Source organism: Castor canadensis, chromosome 5, assembly GCF_047511655.1.
Source record: "Castor canadensis chromosome 5, mCasCan1.hap1v2, whole genome shotgun sequence".
NCBI classification, from domain to species: Eukaryota; Metazoa; Chordata; class Mammalia; order Rodentia; family Castoridae; genus Castor; species Castor canadensis.
The window spans coordinates 41724948-41747858 of NC_133390.1; the positions used below are offsets into that span (position 1 = coordinate 41724948).

At 33.0% G+C, this 22911-nt stretch overlaps 1 protein-coding gene across 2 annotated transcripts in view; it reads left to right on the forward strand.

The window, feature by feature from the left end:
- Epha3 (EPH receptor A3) overlaps window positions 1-22911 on the forward strand; it is a 343013-nt gene that overhangs the window by 96369 nt on the left and 223733 nt on the right. For both annotated transcript variants that reach the window (XM_074072942.1, XM_074072943.1), the window contains exon 3: window positions 1820-2480. In XM_074072942.1, the coding sequence (XP_073929043.1) occupies window positions 1820-2480 (661 nt within the window). The remainder of the gene's footprint in view (window positions 1-1819; window positions 2481-22911) is intronic.

Below are 22911 nucleotides of genomic sequence, written 5' to 3' on the forward strand. Positions count from 1 at the left end.
GGATCTCCTTTAGTGATTAGAAGTTGTGGGTTGGAATTCCTATGTGTCTGATAAATAGAAATAATGCCAATATGCCTTAAAGTCTGTTGATCAAGTTAAAAATTTTAGAAACAATTTATAAAGGATTTCACAAGAATTTTATTTACTAATCTATGAAAGTAAAAAATTCTCTAATAACATAATTTTTTTATAGCGCTAGGGATCAAACCAGGATCTTGTGCATACTAGGCAAGCTCTCTGTGACTGAGTTACATCCTTAATAATAATTTCTTATACTTTTACTTCCATGAATTACTCCTATATATATTACAAGAAAAAAATCATGTTTTATTCATTTCCCAAAAGGTAAAGTATTGTGCCACATGCTATGACAGATATGAAGAAGTCAAAATGTAGTAACTGTTAATGGAACAAAATCAAATTAGCCTGTATCATGAATTTAATCTACAAAAGAATAGGGTTTTTAATAATGACTGTATATACAGAAAAATTCGTACAATCAGCAGGGTTATAGAAGACATGGAATACAAAAGAAGCACATTCCGGTGGAATTACACCAGAAGCAAGAGAATAAGGAACAAAAGATCCAATATGGCTCTTGAAAAGAGCAAAAACATTCATATTGACAAGAACATAGAACAGGCATAGGTGAAAAATATCATTTCTAATATTTAATCACACTTTGAGAAAAAAATATCATTTCTAATATTTAATCACACTTTGAGAAAAACTGACATGTGTATTTGGATCTGTTTTTGAAGATACATAATTACCAAACCAAAGAGGTTACGTTTTTGAAGGGGTAATGAAGAACCATCAAAGACTTTGAATTCATAAACAATATGGTAAAGCCATATTTTCTTGGAAGCAGTAGACAAAATTAGACATAGTAAAAAGACAATGTAGACTCAGGGATAACAGTTGGAAACAGCTGGTGTAATAGTTTTAGGATCATAACTAATATAAACAATATGATGTCAAGTTAAAAGCTTCTAAAAATTTGTTCCAAGGTTCACAAAAAGCAAGTGCCTCACTGTTCTAAAAAGTTTTGAAACTTTTAGTCTCTTTTATAGTGAGAAAAGTTGTATTAGTATAATCTTAACCACAATAAAATAACGATAACAACAGTCAAATATCTTTATATTTTTTGATCATGTATAAGTCCAATGTGGATAAATGCATTAAGAATTGGAATATTTACTGCATAATGTCATCTATTTTTTCATACATACCTTCTAAGTTTTCATTTTGGGGAAGAAACAAGGGATATTAATATTTTCACTCCATTTTTCCTCTCATACTTCTCCAACATGGATCCACTAAAATGCCTGAGTGTCTTTAAAAATGCCATTCATGAAGATACATGGGACTGACATCACTTAGATACACTTTGTTTTACTATATATCAAATTTACCACAGCCTGGCTAACATTGGGAGAAGATTAGTAAAGATGAATTTTATATGCAACAAAACCATAGCATAATGTCATTGGAGACAATACAGTTCAGGTTTTAATCTTGGAAGGTCTGGCTAAGTTCAAACCATTGTTAAGTGACTTCTCTAACATTTAATGAATTGCAATGCAATCCAAGTGTGCTCATGAAAATTACTAATTCCCTAATTAACTCATAGAACTTTAAAGTAATAAAAATGACAAACAAGAACTTTATGGAGTTGTTTCAATCACCTTTTAAAATGAGGAAAATTGAAGACTCTGTTTATTTACTGCATCTTTCCTGTAATGACTTTGACATTTTTGTCTTTAATTTGATATTTATTATGCTTAACTCAGTCATTGTTTTTGCTTTGATCCTTCAGTGGGAGGAGATCAGCGGTGTTGATGAACATTATACACCCATCAGGACTTACCAGGTGTGTAATGTCATGGATCACAGTCAAAATAATTGGCTGAGGACAAACTGGGTCCCCAGGAACTCAGCTCAGAAGATCTACGTGGAGCTCAAGTTCACTCTACGGGATTGCAATAGCATTCCATTGGTTTTGGGAACTTGCAAAGAGACTTTCAACTTGTACTACATGGAGTCTGATGATGATCATGGGGTCAAATTCCGAGAGCATCAGTTTACAAAGATTGACACCATTGCAGCTGACGAAAGTTTCACTCAGATGGATCTTGGGGACCGTATTCTTAAACTCAATACTGAGATTAGAGAAGTAGGGCCTGTCACCAAAAAAGGATTTTATTTGGCTTTTCAAGATGTTGGTGCTTGTGTTGCCTTGGTGTCTGTGAGAGTGTACTTCAAGAAGTGCCCATTTACAGTGAAGAATTTGGCTATGTTTCCAGACACAGTACCTATGGACTCCCAGTCCCTGGTGGAGGTCAGAGGCTCTTGTGTCAACAATTCTAAGGAGGAAGACCCTCCCCGGATGTACTGCAGTACCGAAGGTGAATGGCTTGTTCCTATTGGCAAGTGCTCCTGCAATGCTGGATACGAAGAAAACGGTTTTGTGTGCCAAGGTAAGAGAGTTCTAGTTTCTTTAGAGTGGTATTTCTCACTTGTGAGTTTATCATAAAGTAATAGAAAGAAATAACTTGTTTGAATACATATCACAACAAAACATGCCTCAAATGTACCAATCTACATGTAGAATAAACTTACCCCACTAAATGTGTTGATTTGCTTTTTGTTGTAAAAATATTAATGTGTTTCATTATGTTATACTGGCTTACACTTCACAGAGGTGTCATGTATGATATTTAAGTTTTCCATGCTATTTAATGATGTATGTGAGCCTGTGTACCAAATGAAGAGAAAGAAGTTTCTTTTAGGCAGAGGATAGACATATCATTGGTTCTCATATTATCTAATTGTAAGAGAGCTAGATATTTTGTTGACTATATTTGTGCCCTTCTATCTCATGGTGATAATTATTTAACTGCTGTAAAATATGATCTGTTCTTTAGTGACATTTGCCTATCAAATAGATGCTTACCTACAAAGGATTAGTCCTTTAAGGAAAATTCTCTTACTTAAGAATCCAGGGTTGATGTGTTGTCATATTCTAAAACTTATTTTGCTCCCTTATTTGGCCATTTTTACTACCCAGGAAAGTATGTGAATCTCCTCTGAGTTGTAGTAGATATTTAATATTTAATACAGTATTGGAGAACTTGAAATCTGTCATGAGGCTGATTTTTATTAAAACTCCCTTTGTATTTTATGTAAAATCAATTAAACAAACCTACTTCTTATAAAACTATTATGTATAAGATATATCAAATCATAAAGTTACTTAATTTTAAAATGATTACTTACCACTAAGTAAAATTCATTGCTTAAGCACACTGAAAGCATTATTTGCACTTAAACATATACACATATGGTATTCTATATGAAGGTACACAGTCTTTACAGTCTTGTTCATTTTAATACTTGTGTTTGCTATTATATTCTGTCAAAGAATTGAGCCTGTTATTCTGTGGAGGCCATTAAGTAAGTCTGTTATCAACCCCATGTGAAATAAATGAATATACTTTATATAATTTATCATGTTTAAAATATGAATAGAACAAAGCATCTTGCTTTTCACTATAGACGTGGTTTGTAACATAAATAACAGGAATGGTGCACTGTAGCCTCATGTATCTCCATCCTATTTAGATCTTAGAAATTATCAGTGACATGCTGTTACTAAAATACTTACGGAAGTTCTAAAATTGTGACAACATATTGATGAGTGGAGAAAAATCTTTAAATTCAAATTTGAGCTGTATTTTTCAATAGGACAATTATTTGCTTTATATACTACTTGTGAAATTTCAAATAAAATCATTAAGATCTACCTCAAATGGAATTTAAAAATCATCTAACACACTGTTAATTTGTATTAACTTAATTTCAAGGACTCTAAGAACAACTCAAAGATATTTTTATATCTATCAATTAATTTCTTATTATATACCAAATACTGTGCTGATTTGCTGAAGTAACAACAATGAACTATCTCATTGATTTCTAAAAATAATCTAAGAGATACATACTATTACTATCTTCACTTGAAAATGAGGAGAGTGACAGTTTGATGGGTTATTGTCTTGCTTTTAATCACTCAGTGAGAAAGTATAAGAATTGATATCTGAAGCCAGTCAGTCTCTTATTACAAAACTGCAGTCTCAATGTCAGTTTACACTGTTTTTGTCTGACTCATTCTCATGGTGATAGAGAAAAGAAAATTCCACATTTTTTTTTTTTACTGGAGTTAGAGGACAGCAGTTTGAAGATATGTAGGGCCATAAAGATTTGGCACACATTAGCCAAGAATCTGTTATGATAAGGCTTATCTCTGTCAGCTTATTTCCCACATTTTTTTTTTGTTTTTAGATTGTCAGAGAATGAATTACTAGCCAAAAGATCCTTTTGGAGGAAGACTTAGATTATCTTGAGTTATATCTAGTAAAATCTGGATATGTGGCATATCAAGTATCTTAGATATACAAAATATACTTCCAAATTTAATTCCATAAGTGTTTCTTACCATCCACTAGTACAAAGTAATAATGTACCACACAGGAGGAATACAGATGAGTGAGTTATATCTACCTTCCAGGAGCTCACAATCTAATATAAAAGACAGATACATAAAAGAATAATTTTGATGGAAGACAGACTAATACATCTTCTATCATGGGTACAATGTGCCTTGCCAGTGTAGTGGAAGAAATTAATTTTAAGAAATTCAAAATTATGGGAATTGTTGGTTAATTATGAGAATTATTTGTGTTAAAAGTTTTAGTCTCATTGCCATTGTACTTAGAAACTTTCAGAGTGCAAAGAAAGAAGTAACTACCTAATAAAACTCATATGTTCCAGAAGTTGAGGTTTATAATGTTTTTATCAAATCAATACTTTAAAATTTCTAAATGTGTAGGAATCCCATGAGAAAGGTGCCTTCTAAGTTTGTGCTCTAGGGAAGCTTTAAATAAAATGTAAATTTCATTGACTTTAGTAAGAAAATATTCCCAAATATCTACTCCAATCTACACAAATAATTAAGACACTTAAAGTTGTGTGAACTGAATAATGAAAATATGACAATCTCCACTTATGGGAAAGAATATAATGCTAAAAATGTTTTCTAGTCAGGAAGACATCCATCAGTTTCAGAACAATAAAAACATAATTAACTTTTTACAGGGCCAAAGTTCTAACCATGTTATATTTCAGTGGTATATAATATATACCTTCACAGCTGATCACTTTCTCTGAAATAAGAAAAAGTATTGAAAATATCCTTTGACATATATTTAAACATTCATCTTTTATTGTGCCCCTAAGATGTCCAAAGTCCTCTATTGGATATTAGAAAGAGAATTATGACTATAGTCATCTCTATGTTGGTTTGGTTTATAGTTAAAAAATGTGTGTGTGTGTTTTTAAAGTTTTTTGGTCTCCACCTTTGGGAAAATATAGGTTTTTAACTGATTTATTCAACCAACAGAGCTAAGTGAATAATAATTTACAGTGAAAAGTAAGATATGTGTGTTATTGGGGAAGGAGGTACTAGTGTAGGAGGATTATTTATGGAAAATTCAAAATTTCTGCAATTATTATGTCACTAGTCAACTTTTTTTTGCTTTGTTTTGTGTGTTTATTTATTTTTTTTGGGTAAGGAATACAAGTCACAGAATAGCTAAGGAAATAGTATGCCTCAATCTTTCAATAATTGTCTAGAGGGAGAAGATAGAGGTGGAGGGAATTCATTTAGTGATTGAACACCAAGAGAAAAAAAATCTACTCCAGAAGCCTAAAGAATACTTACCACAGCAAATGTGATGAAATGGAAATATCTATAAAAAGTATGAGCATGAGTTGAAATTGAGAAGAAGCGATGTGAAGATGAGTAAGGAAAGTAAGAAATCATGCATCAGACTAGAAGTTCCTCTAATAAATCATTTCAAAATATGGCTTCCATTTAAGTGAGTTAACTCTCATATTAAACAAAAGTGAAGGAAAGTATTTTGTCTCTTTTAGTTTGCTATGTACGTAAATCTTATCTGGATGATCTTTTAGGATTGGGGATAACTTGTTGGGTGGTGACAGAGTGGCAATGGCAGGCTGAGTTGTTTTGATGAGATCTCAATAAACTTCCTTTTATAGGTAAAATTGAAAAAATCAAAATTACAGTGATATATACTGAAATAATTTGCCACTTGTATTCAATCATTGACTATCAAGATTTTTCTTGTTTATTTCTCTTGCTAAATATTTCTTGTATCCAGCATAATTTTCTCCTGGTTTTTTGTTTTACCCTTGAAGGTTTGGGGAAATTTTACATCACTCCAAGGAAACATCATGATCTTTTAAAATTCATTTTTATTTTTAATTCTAGGTAATAAATTGTGTTATCTAGTTTGGTTTAGTTTTGAAAGAAGAAATGAGAACACTAATAACTTTTTATATAGTCAATTAATTACATTTGAGGAAGATAGAAAGAGGTTACCGTAAATATTCCTGCTCATACAAAATTTGTTTAGACTTAATGTACCAAATACCTTATTAATGTCACTGAAGAATCTGTTGCTCTGTGCATTATCTCTGAACATTCATTGTGGAATGTTAACTTTATTCCTTGTTCTTGTACATTAGCAGCTTAATAGAAAAGTGCGTTTGATGTGATGTATGAAGACACCTAGACTTTTTGATAACTATCCAAAATACCCTTGAGAAATGTAAGATATGTGTATATTTGATGAATTCAGAAGATATTCCTTCTACTAGTTTACAGAGAGGAATTTCCTTGAGAGGGAAGACCATTAATAAGATAGTATAAGAAACGTTGTGCCTAGAACCCAGCTGAGTCTAAATGAGTATATTTTTGATTACTCATCAAAAAATTTGAGTAAATTGTTCATTTACTCAATGAACAATTGCCATGACATTTCTGTGCCATCTATGCATTCTTGGGATGTAAGACCTGAAGAAAACCTAGTTTGTATTAAATCCACTAGGCTGTTCAGAAAACTTCACCAAAAAAAAGTCATTAATTTTATCGAGTTTAAAAATCAGCGCTTTGAACTATTAGGTCAAAAACAACTGCAACCAGTAAAGATTCATCTGAACTCTCGTTACAGAATAATGAAGAGCTGAAGTAAAGAATAACAGTACTTTAAATTGAACCCAAGGATAATTTTTCTCTTATGAATTTATAATATTATTTTAATGCCTCATAAAAAATCAGTTGATGCTGAATTCATACCTATAATACAGAAAAAAATCTAGTAATTTTTAGAAGTTCTTACAGCTAGTACTTACTGCATTGATTCATCTTTACTCATTGCACTAAAATACAAAAATTACATTATTTATAACTCATGGTTTCTTACTTTGAACTATAAAAATTGTTTTTCCTGAGTTTAAAATGATAACTGTCCATTTCCACTTTGCTTTAATAATTGGACACACATGTTTTTTCCATGATTAACTTTATTTTAATAAAAATTATACCACAAGTAGTAACATAAATAAGCTTTCAGATAACAGATTAAACAAATACATTATAACAGCTTTGTAGTAACTATAAAGTCTATGATCTATACAAGATTGTGTTTCTCACAAATTTATGTATTATTTGAACATTAACTTTATGCTTAATACTTCACTGAGCTTGTCCTCAAATTAAGTTTATATTTCATTGTTCTAATTAACAGAAGAATTTTATCACTAACAAATGTTTGAGGAATGCTACTTATTAACTTTGTTGCAAAAAAATTTGAACCTTCATTTCTTTATCTATCAAAGGGATGCCTTTCAGAATGGTCTGTGAATGTGTTACTTAGACCATTGAATAATATCTAGCACTAGATATTATTGTCAGTCCTCACCATCATTGAAGTGTTATCTTCTTTACTTTCTTGATTCAATCTGTGATTAACCATTTAGATATCTTGAGTGAGAGAAATGTCTTCAGCGAATTTAATCACTTAGGCATTTATTATTCATGCACTGAATGTCCCATCCTCTTTCTAACAACATTTTTGTTTTCTGAAGACACTGTATTTTTGGTTCAGTGGGAGAGGGCTTTCCTAGCATGCCTAACATGCACAGGATTATGGGTTCGAGCCCCTAGCACACACACACACATACAGAGACAGAAACAGACACACAAAGAGACACACAGAGACAAACACACAGAGTGGGAGAGCAATATAGAAAGAGATAAGAAATAGACACAGAGACAGACACAAAAAGAATGAGAGAGAAACACACAGACATACAGAGAGAGAGACAGAGACAAAAAGAGACAGAGACAGAGAGACTTTGATTTTAGTCCCATTTAACCTCTAATCTACTCAGTCATTGGTGGTATTTCCTCTGTTATCTCTTTATTTTCTTTTCTCTTTCTTCTTCTAGCTGTAAGTCACTCTTGAATTTTCCCATCTTGTATTTGACCCATTCTCTCATGTTTTTTTATAGTGTGGGTCTTTTCCATTGATTTTCAAAAGGGTCTGTAAATTTATAAGTAGGCATTTTTATATTGCATATCCTGAAAGACTTAGGCTTTAACTGATTTAAGAGAATATAGTTTAAGAAATAAGCATACAGGTACAATAGTAAAATGTTAAAGATGATATATTTCATAAACTTTATACATATGTTTTTATACTGCATTTATGTACAAATACTTATTTTATAAAAGACTAGGCTAGTCCGTGCCTTGAGGAAATCGTGCAAGTAAAATATATGTAAATACATAAAGGAAATATCTGTTGAACTACTGTACTTGACTCGGTATAGAACTTACTGTACATATTTGCTTAATTTTTGGCATTTTGTTATGTACTCTTGAGATCAGTCAAATAATATAAAGGCAAGTGAGAAACTGTAAGCTGTATGCAGTGTGTGCCAAAGGTGTTTGCATGAATTACTATGTGATATTACTGAAGATCTTCAATCAAATTATGTCAATGCACTATCTAAATAGTAATTAAAATAAAAACTGTTCAAATATAAAAAGAGAGGCAAGCAAGGGAGCATATCTGATTTGTGACAAAGTTCTTTAAATATCTAGTATATTTTTGAGACTGTGTAAAAACAAACACTATAAATTTAAAACAGATTTGCATGCTTAAGATACTAGAGAGAAATGTGAATTCTTTGTTTTGTATATTCTACAAACCAGATTATTTTGAGCAGTCAGAAACAATTTAATTGCAAACACGTTTAGGAAATATATGACCATGGTAAATATAGGGAGTAGAATGAATTCACATCTAACCACTTAAAAACCTCATAATGAATGACAAGTTAAATGTTCAGCAATGAGCCACACTAAAAAAAACCTTAAAAAAAGTCACAAGTGGTCTATAAATGTTAGTAACATTCTTACTACAGAATTATAATTAAATAAGACTTAGTGTTTTAATAAAATATGAATGTTTTAACCTTATAAGGGTTAACTTTAGTTATATAATCTTATCAATTCAGAGGGAAAATATAGTAAGATGTTTTCTCCTTAATTAGGCATTTCACTCCTTTTCACACCAACCTGGAAGTGATTTTAGAGATCATAGCAAAGTTTTTTCCTGTACTGGGGATGTACCTCAGTAATAGAGCACTTGTCTAGCATAGTTTGGTCTCAGCACCACCACCAAAAATAAATAAATAAATAAGCAAGTAAGTATTTTCTTAAAGATTTTAACCTAGCTCAAAGGCATCACTTGTCAAATGGCTATAGGATCCTTTGGACTTTCAGCTGCCTTATTTGGTCCAGTGTCTCAAAGGTAACAACAGCAATTTAGGTAATTTCTGTGTGACAAATGTATAGACACTGAAAAGTGTCAATACTTTGCCTATGGAGCAGTTTATTTGTTTGAGAAATTATGGCAATACATGGATTAAACTTTCCAGGAGTTTTCTCTATGAGAATCTAAGACATGAAAAATTCATTCCAGTTGCAAAAAGTAGTTCTGATATTACTTGAAAGAAATTGTTTCCATCATTGTATTTTCACTTGTATTTCCAAAGAAGATCAGAACATTTTTCTGCAGAATACTCCATAAATATCTACCAAATGCAAATTCATCTGTAACATGATTAGGATTTTGCAAGAAAAAAGGTATATCTAAGCCTCATTTTTGTGAGAGGTGGAATATTGATTGTGATTAATATATAAAACTACAGCTCTCTCATTATCTTAATGAATAACACTTACTCAGATAGCTCAAGGATCTGCTCTAGTAACTTAGCATCAAACCTGGTTGGACTCTGCAGAAAGTCTTGCAATTTCATTTCTTTAACATAAACTATTTTATATACACAGCCTTCCTTTGTCTGATTTGTTGCATGCCATTTTGTTGAACAATTTTTGCTAAAACACTTGAAATCTATGAATTTTGTAAAAAACATACATCTTTGGTTTTTTCAAGCTGTGCCTTTTCTTTCTAACTATAACTATATTATAAAACTTAAAGGATGAAAACTTTTTTCAGAACTCTATAACAACTCTAAAGAGAACTTATTGATATTTTATTAACTTTCCCAACTTACTTATCTTACAATCAGCCTCTCCCAGCATAAGAGAAATTAAGTACCATGTGAAATAAATGGAAAGCAAGGTCTTTTTCTCCCTCTTGAGGTGCTTAGATTCTGTGAATAGTTTCACAAAGATTGCTTTTGTCAGCACAGATTCATTGAATACTTCCCACCTTCTTCCCTGTGATTTCTCCCCCCACTTCTGTCTGTGTTTAGAGTTTTGACAATCCCTTATTAGTTCCAGAGTAGAATTTATAAGAGCTAATAAGGGTTTACATTACAGCTCTGGCAGCTGGCACTGAACTTTAATAGAGAACAATTGTAGAGAGAAGTTTAGTTTTGATAGTATTTGATGAAAGTGTTCTTCAAGTGAGAGACATTTGGAAAGAATCAGATGATGAGAAAGGCTGCATGCAGGCTCTTCTGTTGCAGCTCCTTGTTGTCCAGGGTGTGGAGGAAACATCTTGTTGGCAGATAACTCTACAATCACTTAGGGATGCCTCTTATAGGAATAAAACCCACAATGGTGAAAAAAGGATAAACTGGTCATATTCCTGTTGCTACTCATGCAACTATCTGCAACATGTAACTGTTGATTGTCCTTTAGAAATTCAATCACATTTTGGACATCTAATTATAAAATGGTTCTGTGAGAGAAGTTCCCAAGGGTTCCCAGTGTTCCCAAGAGTAAGTCTTTGAAATCATGAAACTCATCACCCCCATAGAATCAGGCATAGGTTTTTGGATTATATGAAAATAAATGAATAAGGAATAAGTATAACTTCAAACATTAAAAGAACCTAAGTGCAAAATATTCCTGAATGCTATGTTCAGTGGTCATTTGTAATGCCACAAAAGGTTAAAAGCAAATGCTGTAACTGAGAACAGCTGCAGCTTTTTGACGTGAAGACACATTTTCAACAAAGAAAGAGAAAGCATATGCAAATATGCTTTCACACTATTCTTGAATTAATATATAAGGAATAAGTAAAAGTTTTGTGAGACTCAGAAATAAATTTGAGCATATAAATAGTTGAAAAGGAACATTTTCCTTCTCTGGTAGTTACTAGAGAGGAGAATCGGTATTTCAGAGATTTGGATTTATTTGCATGCTAGCCCAAGGCATTAGCATCTTGAAATTGTAATGAAGATGGAATATTTTAATCCATCAGTCATGATGCATAGAAATTTTGTAGCATATAGATCTGGAGGGAAACAGACTACTTTTTTGCTCTCAAGCATATTGGATGCTAAAGGAGTTATGAACTGAATATATATTAAGAGGTGCAATCATACTACTTACAAGAAAAAAGTATACCAATCATAAAAGATGAATGTTGTATAGAGACTCATGAAAATGTACTGCTGAACTGAAGGAGAAGTTTCAACCTCTGTGGATTTAATCATTCAAATATTTTCTCAGTTTTCAACAAAAAATTTATAACTACTGTACCAAGTATCCACTGGAAAAGTGTCATTGAGCAAAATAGAAAAAGGCCCTGTCCTCAAAGAACTTTTAGATTTTAGGGGAAATACCAGGAAAACAAATGCTAATATAGACTCTTTAAGTGTATCAATAATAGAGTTCTCAAACCAAGTGCTCTTGTCCCCAAGAACACTTGGCAATATCTGAAGAAAATTTCAGTTTTTCCTGCTGAAAGAGAAAGTAACTACTGACATCTTACAGTCAGATGCCATAGATTTTGCTAAATATCTTATAATGCCCAAGGCAACATTCACAAAAAATAATTATTTATGCAGACATATAAATACAGAGCCAAGTTTGAAAGGTCATGAAACCTCACCCTATTCCATCCTTTTTCAAAAATATAAATAGAGGATAAAATGTTAAATTACACATTAGTAGAGCCTAAGGCATTAGCATCTTGAAATTGTACCTTACAATTCCTTTGCTCTGGATTGTCTTAGAAATTAATGTAATTTCTGAAGTTCTCTAAAGTCCTACTTAAACAATTGAAAGGGGTCATCTAGCAAAAAAAAAAAAAAACAAAACTAAGGTTTGTTTTTTTGTTTGTTTATTTTCATTTGAGCCACACCTCTCTGGTTTTTACTCTGGGTGTTTTGGATACAGAAAGGCAGTGGAAGTGAAACTTTCATTTTATGCGCAGGCTGGCCCTCAACCTTCTTATTTTATGCTTCTATTTATGCTTCCTGCTACGATGTCAGCACATCCATGCCCAGTTTTTTTCTGTTGAGATAGGGGGCTGACTCACTGTGATTCTCTGCAACTCAGTGTCCCACATAGCTTGGGATGACAGGTATACAACACTGTGCTCAGCAATTGGTTGAGATGGGGGTCTTGTAGTCTATTTGCTTTGGTTGGCCTTGAACCAAAGTCTTCAGGATCTCAGCCTCCTAAATAGCTAGGATTACAAGCTTGTGCCATTGACACTTGGCAAAACTAAGATTCTTTATCTGGGCAAAATAATAATAATGTCAGGAATATTCTCATGTAAGTGGATGTTTAAAAGAGTAGAGAATGTTACTTGCAAAGACCTGAATAAAGGATTGGCGATCAGTTGCTACAGTTTAGGAAAAACAGAGTAAGAACAAAAAGATCAAACAGAAAGCGTTTGTAGATTCTCAACAAAAAGTTGAGAAAGCTGTGTAAAATTAGTTTCCTTTTAGGATATTCTGAAGTGCTGACATAGAAATCAAATCTGACATTTGACTTCCTTTTTCTGTGGTATTATGCTAATACAAAAGTGTCAGGTTGATGTCAGTATGTATATAGTGGGACACACTGTATTAATAGTCTTTGCATGAAGAGTTTCCATTCTTTCCCTCATATGCAGACTTTAGATCAAGGGCAAACACAACAAGGGGATAGGACATTGATTACATGATAAGGCAAGTGCACACAAGGGAGGTTTGAGGATAGGTAGGAACCCCCCCCAAAAAAGATGACATTTAATGTCTTCAGTGCAAAGGAACTAATACAGAAACTTTAAAGCAACAGAGGCCAATAGGAGAAGGGGATCAGGAACTAGAGAAAATGTTAGTTCGAGAAGAATCAATTTAGAAAGTAACACATATGGGCATGGAAGCAAAACTAGGAATCTCCCTATATAGCTATCCTTACCTCAACTAGCAAAAACCCCTGGTCCTCCTTATTAATGTTTATACTCTCTCTCCAACAAAATTAGAGATAAGGGCACAACAGTATCTGCTTGGAAGCAAGGGGGTGGGGGCACATGGGAGGGGGTGGGGGGAAAAGAAGGGGGTGAGAGGAAGGGGGGAGTAATGACCCAATCATTGTACGCACATATGAATAAAAGAAATTAAAAAAGAAGAGTTTTCATGCTGTAGTTCTGGAACTGGTCTTTTGGAAACTAGAGCAACACCTCAATAGCAGCTGTTTCTATTTGTTGTTTTGTTTTTATTTTTTTTTATCACAGAGTCTTTTCTCTGGGATGTAACTGAGCCTGGTGCTTCATTTAATCCCCCTGCCCTCCTCAGAAACCTATGAGGTAGAAAGTATCATACTTCCATTTCACAGGAGAGGAAACTAGAGGCTAGTTTCTGCTAGGAAGAAACCAGAATTTGAAACTGGAGCAAAGCACTTGTGTGTGATCACTGTTCACCTATGCCCCCTATGCCAGGGGAAGTGAGGATCCTAAAGCCCACCCACCAGCTCATTTGAAGTACCTGTGAATCTCAGAACTGAACTGCTGTCAGAATGTTCCTGAGGCTATTATTCAATGCCCTTCATCGTATCCTTCCTCTGACACTTCTAATAGACATTTAGCCCTGGCCAAGGTGCCAGCAGTGACTGTGTTCCTCGTGCTATCAGCTTGTTTTCACTTTTGATTCCAGTGTTTAGTGGAACCATCATGATATTTCCTTTGCTTTCCTTATAAAAGAGCACAGAATTATGTCCTCTTACGTCTGACAACATATAGACATTTCCTCACAATGTCTTTTCAATATTAAACTGAAAATACTATATTTTCACTTCATATACCATTTTACTTTATTCTTCATTCTTTAAAATGTATTTCATAGTAAACTTTTCCATCTTGAATTATGAGAATCCTGTCACGAATATGAAGTCATAAATACATGTAAATATTGCTACTTATTGAGTATCTAATATGTTCCCAGTGATTAATATAATATATTCTTTGATTTTCCACAAAAATCTTATAAGGTAAATATTATCAGCTATATTTTAGCAGAGCAGATGAAAAAGAATTTGCTCATTTGTCTAATGTCACAATGTCAATGGAAATTCAGTTCAGACTCTGACACCCAATACTCAGTAATAAAATAGGCTAATATCTTTCATTTAATAATGAGTTTTCAAGTCACCATAATATGAAAAATTTCATGCTTTTGCTACCAAAAGGCTTATCAGAAAATTTGGTTGTTAAGACTTAATATTGATAATGGTTATTTAAGGGGCTAGAACTTTATATTCATTGACTCTTACCTCTTTCTTCACTATAGAATTGGTTAAGATACAACAGCACGAAAGGGATTTTCACAGGGTATCTCTGGTCTTTAGTTTCTGGGCATGTGGAATAAGTCATGCCTCCAATTACTTCTGCTTCTATTTCCATTGCCCCTGCTGTTGCTAAGGACATGATTGATAGGGGATGATGGTGAGTGAAGAATCAGGACTCAGAAAGACACTCGCTATGTGCCCATGTGTACGCCTGCACACTATGCCTCATTATGAGCTTGACAGATCTCCAAGTGACAGATTGGCAATGAGTTTTAGAAATAGCTGTCATATCTGTGACAGACATGATTTTTTTTTAAAGCTCAAAAGTCCTGCTATATATAAGAATATGCACATGCATGTAGATATGTATACATGTATACGTACACATGTGTTTATGTGTAAGTTGATGTATAACATACATATGTAATATATATGTATGTAAGTATGGTTTCATGTGTATACATATAGCACATTGTCTATGCTATATGCATATATACACTTAGCACTATGTACTTAATATATATTTTTAGTGAATAAGAGTGCCAAATAAATGAACTTTAACTTCTTTAAAATCCAAGAAATTACAAGGTGTGAAATTTGTAATAAAATATTAAACAGCTTCAGATGGTACTGTCTTGCTGCATATATTCTTATATTTCTTCACATTGTTTTCAGGATGAGGCAGCACACAACAATACATTAATAAATATAATATGCATAACTTCCAAAATTTGAAGGGATAGTACAGACTAACAAATATTTTCAGTGTGTTACGTAAATCGGTATGGCTCAAAATAAACACCCTTCCTAAGTTAATGAAGAAGTTGTTTTATTATGAGAGAATCATGTGTGAAACTATTTTTCTTTGAATGTACTATTAGTATTATACATCACAAACTTTTGTTTGCCATCGAAATTTCTGAAGCTTTTAAGCTTTCCAGAATCTAAAGAATTAAAACAACTACTGTGTTAATACAGTGGAACTCTTTTGAAATGTTTATATTCAAGCACAGAAGAAATTCCTGAGAACTTTTACTGCTTATGCTTTTGTTTTCACAACAAGAAATAGATGTCATATTTAAATATGTGCAATCATGATTGGTGGCAAAATGGTTCCCTATTAGTTCTTCAGTGACAGAGCTACTAGGAAAAGGAAGCTGAAAGTAAAAGCTAACTTTACTTCATAAGGTTGATGGTTACTGTTATTAGGCTGACAGGAAACTTGGAAAATACATTGGCTTGCTCTTTATTAAGCACAGTAGGTACAGCTAACGAATGCTTCGAAGCTCATTGAGCTGCTGTAAAGAAATTTAAACATTGTTCATATTGGCTAGTAGCCAAGCTCATGCTGCAAACTCTAGACAAGGGTCACAATTCCAGAGGAATTGTCAATTCTATTTGGCAGAGGATAATTTCTTTACATGCTTAGTCCAGTAATAAACCTGAGACTTTCCCAGCAGGGTTGGTGGGATTACACTTGTTTTGCATGGTTGGTATCCATCTGAATTCACCACAAAAGAATCTAATAATTCCTTAGCATAGAATGATGGCATGGTTTAAATTTATACCTTTGTGTTTTATTAATCCTTTTACTAAAATATCTTATGTCTATGTATAAAGTTGACTTCTGAATGTGTTAACCTAAAATATTTTATAAAGGTAAAAGTTCAGAAAGGACTACAAAATATGGTGCTCAAATATGGTTAGTAAATATGATTCTAAAATATGAATATTAAGTTTTAAATGGAAAACCATGAACTTTGTTAATTAATAGGATGTAATCTTTCTAAACTAAGAAATTGTGCTTTCTACAGCTTTGTAAATTCTTTTGGAGACTGGCTAAAAATCTGTACACAATAAGTGCATATTTTATGTGAACATTGACAGTGCTTTTTTTAATCAATATTTTCGTTCCCTTATTAACTTATGTTCTATATCAATATCTGACAGAAAATTTGAAGCAAAGAGAAAACTGCAGTTTTCTTGAATGGAGTTACACATGGTGGACAGGAGCACCTGGACCTTTACCTTATATTATTTCAGAAATTTATACCATTTGCCCTTCCTATACAAATTATTTTCCATAAAATATGTTCAAAATCAAGTTTCATAAAGTAGAGTTATAATCCAAACATTTGGTACATCAATCAGTCTGGTTAACTAGAAATTAAAAATATGGAGACCATTAAGGAAGATGTGCTGGAATAGATAAGTAAAAATAAAATGGTAAATTCTGCTAAATTAAGTAATATCTACTTTGTCCATGCCAGTTCATCACTAAATATTTATTCAACTTGTTTTCTTAAGGCCACCTACAAAGTTACAGTAAGCAATTATCTTTATTTCTGAAGAAAGAAAAAGTCTAGAAGTAGTCATTATTATTAAAGATGTAGATGTCCTTATAAGATATATGCTTTCTGAATACCCTTTAAGTGTTGAAAAAACAGATAAAGAAATTAAAATAGTTAATGTCTGCTTAATGTCTCATACGCAATAAAAAAGAGCCCATGATATTTCTTTCCCAATTTAAATAAAGAACTAAAACTTAAAATTTAAAAAGCAACAAATTCATTTTAAATACAAAGGATGGAAGGCATTCAGTAATCATCAAATTACAACTGAAATCATCCATCCTCAAATGTCTATTTTATAATGGAAATATGTGAAGGGTTACAACTTTTTAGTCAAATTTTATATGCTGTTATTCATTCACTGCTCTGTCATAGACGTAATTAGGTGTGGCTGCTTCAATGACTGTAAGGATAGAAAAATACTTTTTAACTTAGTGGATTTCTAAGTCTGAGGAAGTCAGTGAAAATAGTCTAAGAATTCTCTGAGTCACCCTTTACACTTCTGGAAGTTTTGGGTATGTTCTCTAAAACTATACTAGGTATGAAAGTAAACTGGATGGAAGCTTTGCATTTTCTACCAAATGTGAGATTGTATACATCTCAGTCACTCACATATTTCTACATTTCATTTTAGCTTCAGTTTCTTTGATTCCAGTTTGCAAAATGAAAGTTGTAGGTTTTTTCCAAATAATTGTGCAGAAACCTCCTTTGCTAGTTGTCAAATTAGGAATCCAATGTGGCAAGTGCATTTTCTCAGTAGGTCATAAGTTCATCTAGTGAGGCTTCTCTCTATTCTTACAGCAACATTGAGACACAAGAGTCTACCCTACTTTACACACATAGATTGTGACACTGAGTAATCTGGTTTCAAAGACAATAGAAAATAAAGATCTGAAAGTTGAAAGCGGGGAGAGGAAAACATAGAGTGAGTATAGTAAACATCAAAACTGACCACCTGAGAATAGAACAAGAGACCATGAGGTTGTGATAACACATACCCATGTGTCCAAGTCACACCGGCCTGGGGCCACAGTGGGACCCCAGTCTTCCATACCTGAGACAACACCAGTGCATCACAAGACTGCAACGTACCCAATGTGGGTCACAATACCCATCCTTATGCCCTTAATATATCAATAAATGTTTAAATTATATTGGTTCTGGCAAAGAATCAAGTCACTACATAATTTTTTATAATGTATCCATCACAGAAAACAAAGATTAATAGTGTCATTCTTTTAATCAGTATAAATGGTATAAATCAGAGGGTCTGGATTTTATCATGGCTTTCTTTTTCCTTATTCACCATGTGACTGTGGGCAAATTACTTGCCCACTCTGGTTTTCAATTTCCTCACATATAAATTAGTGATAACAACAGAAACAAGTGCTGGTGCTGCTGTTAGAAGGATGAAGTAAGATGCTCAACAAAGCTCTGTGTACCTATCAGATACTTAATGAATAAGAAAAATAAATCCTCAAAAATGGAAAAGAAAATCAGCTATTTCAAAAGTTTTCCTCCTAGATTGTCTATCAATCCAGAGAGCCAAGGATTTACTATACATCAGAGGCTAAATTAAACAAAATAAAATTTCACTAATTAGTACACAGTTTGTCTTATAATATACAATATTTCTGTATTCTAAATTGAGAGATCATCAATTCTTAAACATATTTAGAATTTCAACTGATCCATGATTGGATAGTTTTTCAAAATCAAATAACTTTCTTAGTTCAATAATTGATTTTGATGGTCTGTCTAACATGGTTCAGGGCTGTTTCTTTTAAAATAAGGCATGTCATACTATTCTGAATTACCTTGCTGTGACAGTATTTTTTTTTTGTCATGTAGAAAACCTGTTCTTATTCAGTATCAGATAATTAGCTACTTCTCAAATGTCATTAAGTTTGAAATCTAAGCATAATTACTGAGACTGAATCACACTTCCATCCTTCATGTGTATTCCATTCTGTGAGACTGTAACTGCACAAGTATATGTTTGGTAATGTGTACATATGTAGGTAGGAAAGCAGAAGAAAGATTATAATAAGCCAGAGAGGGAGAGAGAAAGAGCAAGAGAGAGAGAGTAAGAACATACATTTGCACAATGAACTTGCCTAAAAATATCCTGAAGAGAGAATCCAGGGCAAATCTGGTACTTGAATATATCAACTTTGTATATAAGTGTTCATCAATTGCATAGCTGGTAGCTGTACTGAATAGCGTGTGTACTCATTGGCAAATAGGCAGTTTTCACATTAAGAAAGATCATGACTACTAATGTTAAATCATTTTGAGTGAATTGTTTCAAATTAATGTTTAGAAGTAAACAATAGTCTTTTTCTTGGAAATTATGAACAACAACCACAGCTTGTTTAGATATTGAGAATATAAGCCCTAGGAATCACTTCCTCTGATTCCTCATTTATCCATCATGATTTATTTCCTGTGTTTCTTTTTTTTTTTAACTTTTTTATTAGGATATATTCATCATATAGGGGGGATTCATTGTGACAATTCCAAATAGGCTTATATTATACACTTGGTGAGATCACCCACACTGCTTTTCCCCCTCACTTAAAGTAATTGCAAGAGGTTTCACTGTTTATTTTCTATAGTATATGAAGTCCTTCAACCATATTCCCTTAATTCACCTTAATCTCCTTTGTTCACCCTCCCCCTTTCCACAATCTCCCCCTGACACACATACACTGTGCCTATTTTGCAGTCTTATCTTTCGTTATTAATATTTAAGTCAATATTCAAAGGGGTTTCTCAATGTATCTCTTCTTCGTTACATTCAAACTCTTTTATTACTCTCCCTTGCTCCTTTACCTTCAACTCCTCATTTCCAACAGCTTTCAATACATATCGCTATATCTTCTACCTTCACAGATGTTATGTTTTACAGCATTGTAAAGGCTCTATCATTCTCTTTTCTTTTCCCTCCTTCTGAGTTCCATAGAGTAGTTCCACTATTACAAACATGTTTTACATACAAGTTTGTATATGACCATGTTTGTTTTTGTGTACATGTTTATCTTTGGGGTCGATCTTCCACATATGAAAGAAAAATACTGTCTTTGTCTTTCTGAGCCTGGCTTACTTCAGTTATCATGATGTCCTTCAATTGCCTTCATTTATCTTCAAACCAGTTGTCATTATTCCTTAGGGCTGAGTAAAACTCCATGTATATATAAACCACATTTTTTTGAACCACTCATCAGTTGTAGGGCACCTGTTTTGTTTTGTTTTTTTCCATAGTTTGGCTATTGCGAACTGTGCTGTGATGAACAACAGTGTATAAGTTCCTCTATTGTGGCCTGATTTACATTCCTTTGGGTAGATGCCCGGGAACAGTATCATATGGCAGATCTATCTTTAGCTTTTTGAGGAATCTCCATACTGCTTTTCACAATGGTTGTACTAATTTGCATTCCCACCAACAGTGTATAAAGTTTCCTTTTTCACACACCCTTACCAGCATTTCTTGTTGTTTTTACCCTTGAATATGGTCATTCCAACTGAGATGGTAGCAGTTTTGATTAGCATTTCTTTTATAGCCAGGAAAGTTGAAAATGTCTTCACTTATTCATTGGCAATTTGTACCTTTTCCTTTGAGAATTCCCTGTTTAATTCATGCACCCATTTCTTCATTGGGATGTTGATTCTTTGGTGGGTGTATTTTTTTAGTTCTCTGTACATTCTGGATATTAGTGCTTTATCAAGTGAATAGCTGGAAAAGATTTTCTCCCATTCTGTGGGCAGTGTCTTAAATCTAGTGACTGTTACTTTTGCTGTGCAGAAGCTCTTTAGTTTGATGCAGTCCCATTTGTTCATTGCTTCTCTTAGATGCTGAGCCTTTTGAGTTCTTCTGAGGAAGTTCCAGTGTATATCCCTTATCTGTTCCAGTGTAGTTCCTACTACTTCCTGCAGTTGTTTCACAGTTTCAGGTCTTATATTATAAACATTGACCTCAGACTTTGGAGGCAGTCTTGCTTAGATATTGATAATATAAGCCCCAGAAATCACTTCCAGGTCTCTGATTCCTCATTTATCCATCATAATTTATTTTGTGTGTTTCTTGAGTAAATATAAAATTGTAGTAAGGAACATATAGCTAGCTGCTGAAGATTGAATATTTAAGGCAGAGTTCAGTACATTAAGAAAAAAATTATAAGTCATAATACAAATTCAAATCTTGGAAGTTAGAGGAAATTTGCTCAAATTCCCTTTACTCTTTTAGGAATACCTTGTGAGTCCTTCCATTTGTGTCTATTCAAATACCAGAGGACTAATTGATTTACTTATGATTTCAAGAGGATGAATATTATTATTTTTATTTTTTTAAACACTTCAGGGAAATTTACTACAGTCATTCAGAGTAAGAATGTCCCAGAACATCATGGCTATTATTTTGGTCAGTTTATTTTTAATGTCCCGTGTCCAAGAATGACTAACTCTTATTTAAGACGTAAAGGTCAAATGACTTAAGCTTCCAAAAATTTATTTAGCAAATTTCACATTTGCTTTCAGCACTGTGGATCCTTTCACATGTTGAGCTTGTAAGTACAGTGAATTTACAAGGCTAATTATATTGTATTCTGCATAACACAGTCATTTGTTGGTGGTTCAATATTATGTTTGGCATGTGTGATAACATTGTAAAGTAGATTTGCTGTGACTTTTACTTTGGCATTCTTCATTAGAAATGACTGCTCTCTTAGACACATTGTCCCCAGATAAAATGCCTGCTGAGATTCTCTTAAATAATAGAAAACAAAGAAGTTTCTGCTGAAAACAGTTTCATTTATTGGTTGATATTCACGGACAGAGTGTATGTAAGTGGCAATGTATATTTAAGTGGTGCACAAAATTAGCAAAGAAATCAGAATATTGAAGGTGAAAGCTTGGCAGTGATGTAGTGCTTTTGGAAACAAATTGTAAAAAATAAGAATGAGAGAGCCTGCCAACACATTTATAGTAGATTAATTTCCTGGCTTCATTTACAGGTCTAATAAATAAATAAAGTATGATCTACAAACACATTTCACCATATCCAGGGCCTCTTGCCAATCAACATGTTAGAGGATAAATACTGAGAAACATAATAACAATGTGGTTTATTTAAATCAAAATTTTGTATACAGAATGATTAGATACACTATCCTGTTGCATAATGTTGGCAAAGTAAATGCTATACGTGATCATGAGTTTTTGGAATTATTACTTTTGTATACACATATTAACTACTCTGTTCAAGGCATTGTGTAAAATATTGTGAGGAGACAACATTCGTGAAGAATGCCGTGTGTTCTGAAGATATTTAAAATCAGGGACAGGTGTAACCCATCAGCATTTAGGAGGAAGTGTGCAAGTATTACATAAATGGAAACATAATTGGTACCTATTAACTACCAACACAGGCATTTTTAAATTAAGAAGTTTTTTCAGACATCTAGATCAGCAGTTTTCACACTGAAGTCCACTTAAAATGAGATTCATAAAGACTTTCCAAGGAGGTACATGTGCATGTATAGTTTTAAAGAAATTAATTTTTATGCCCTCAACTTTCTTATGTGGTTAAGTGGACTTGCA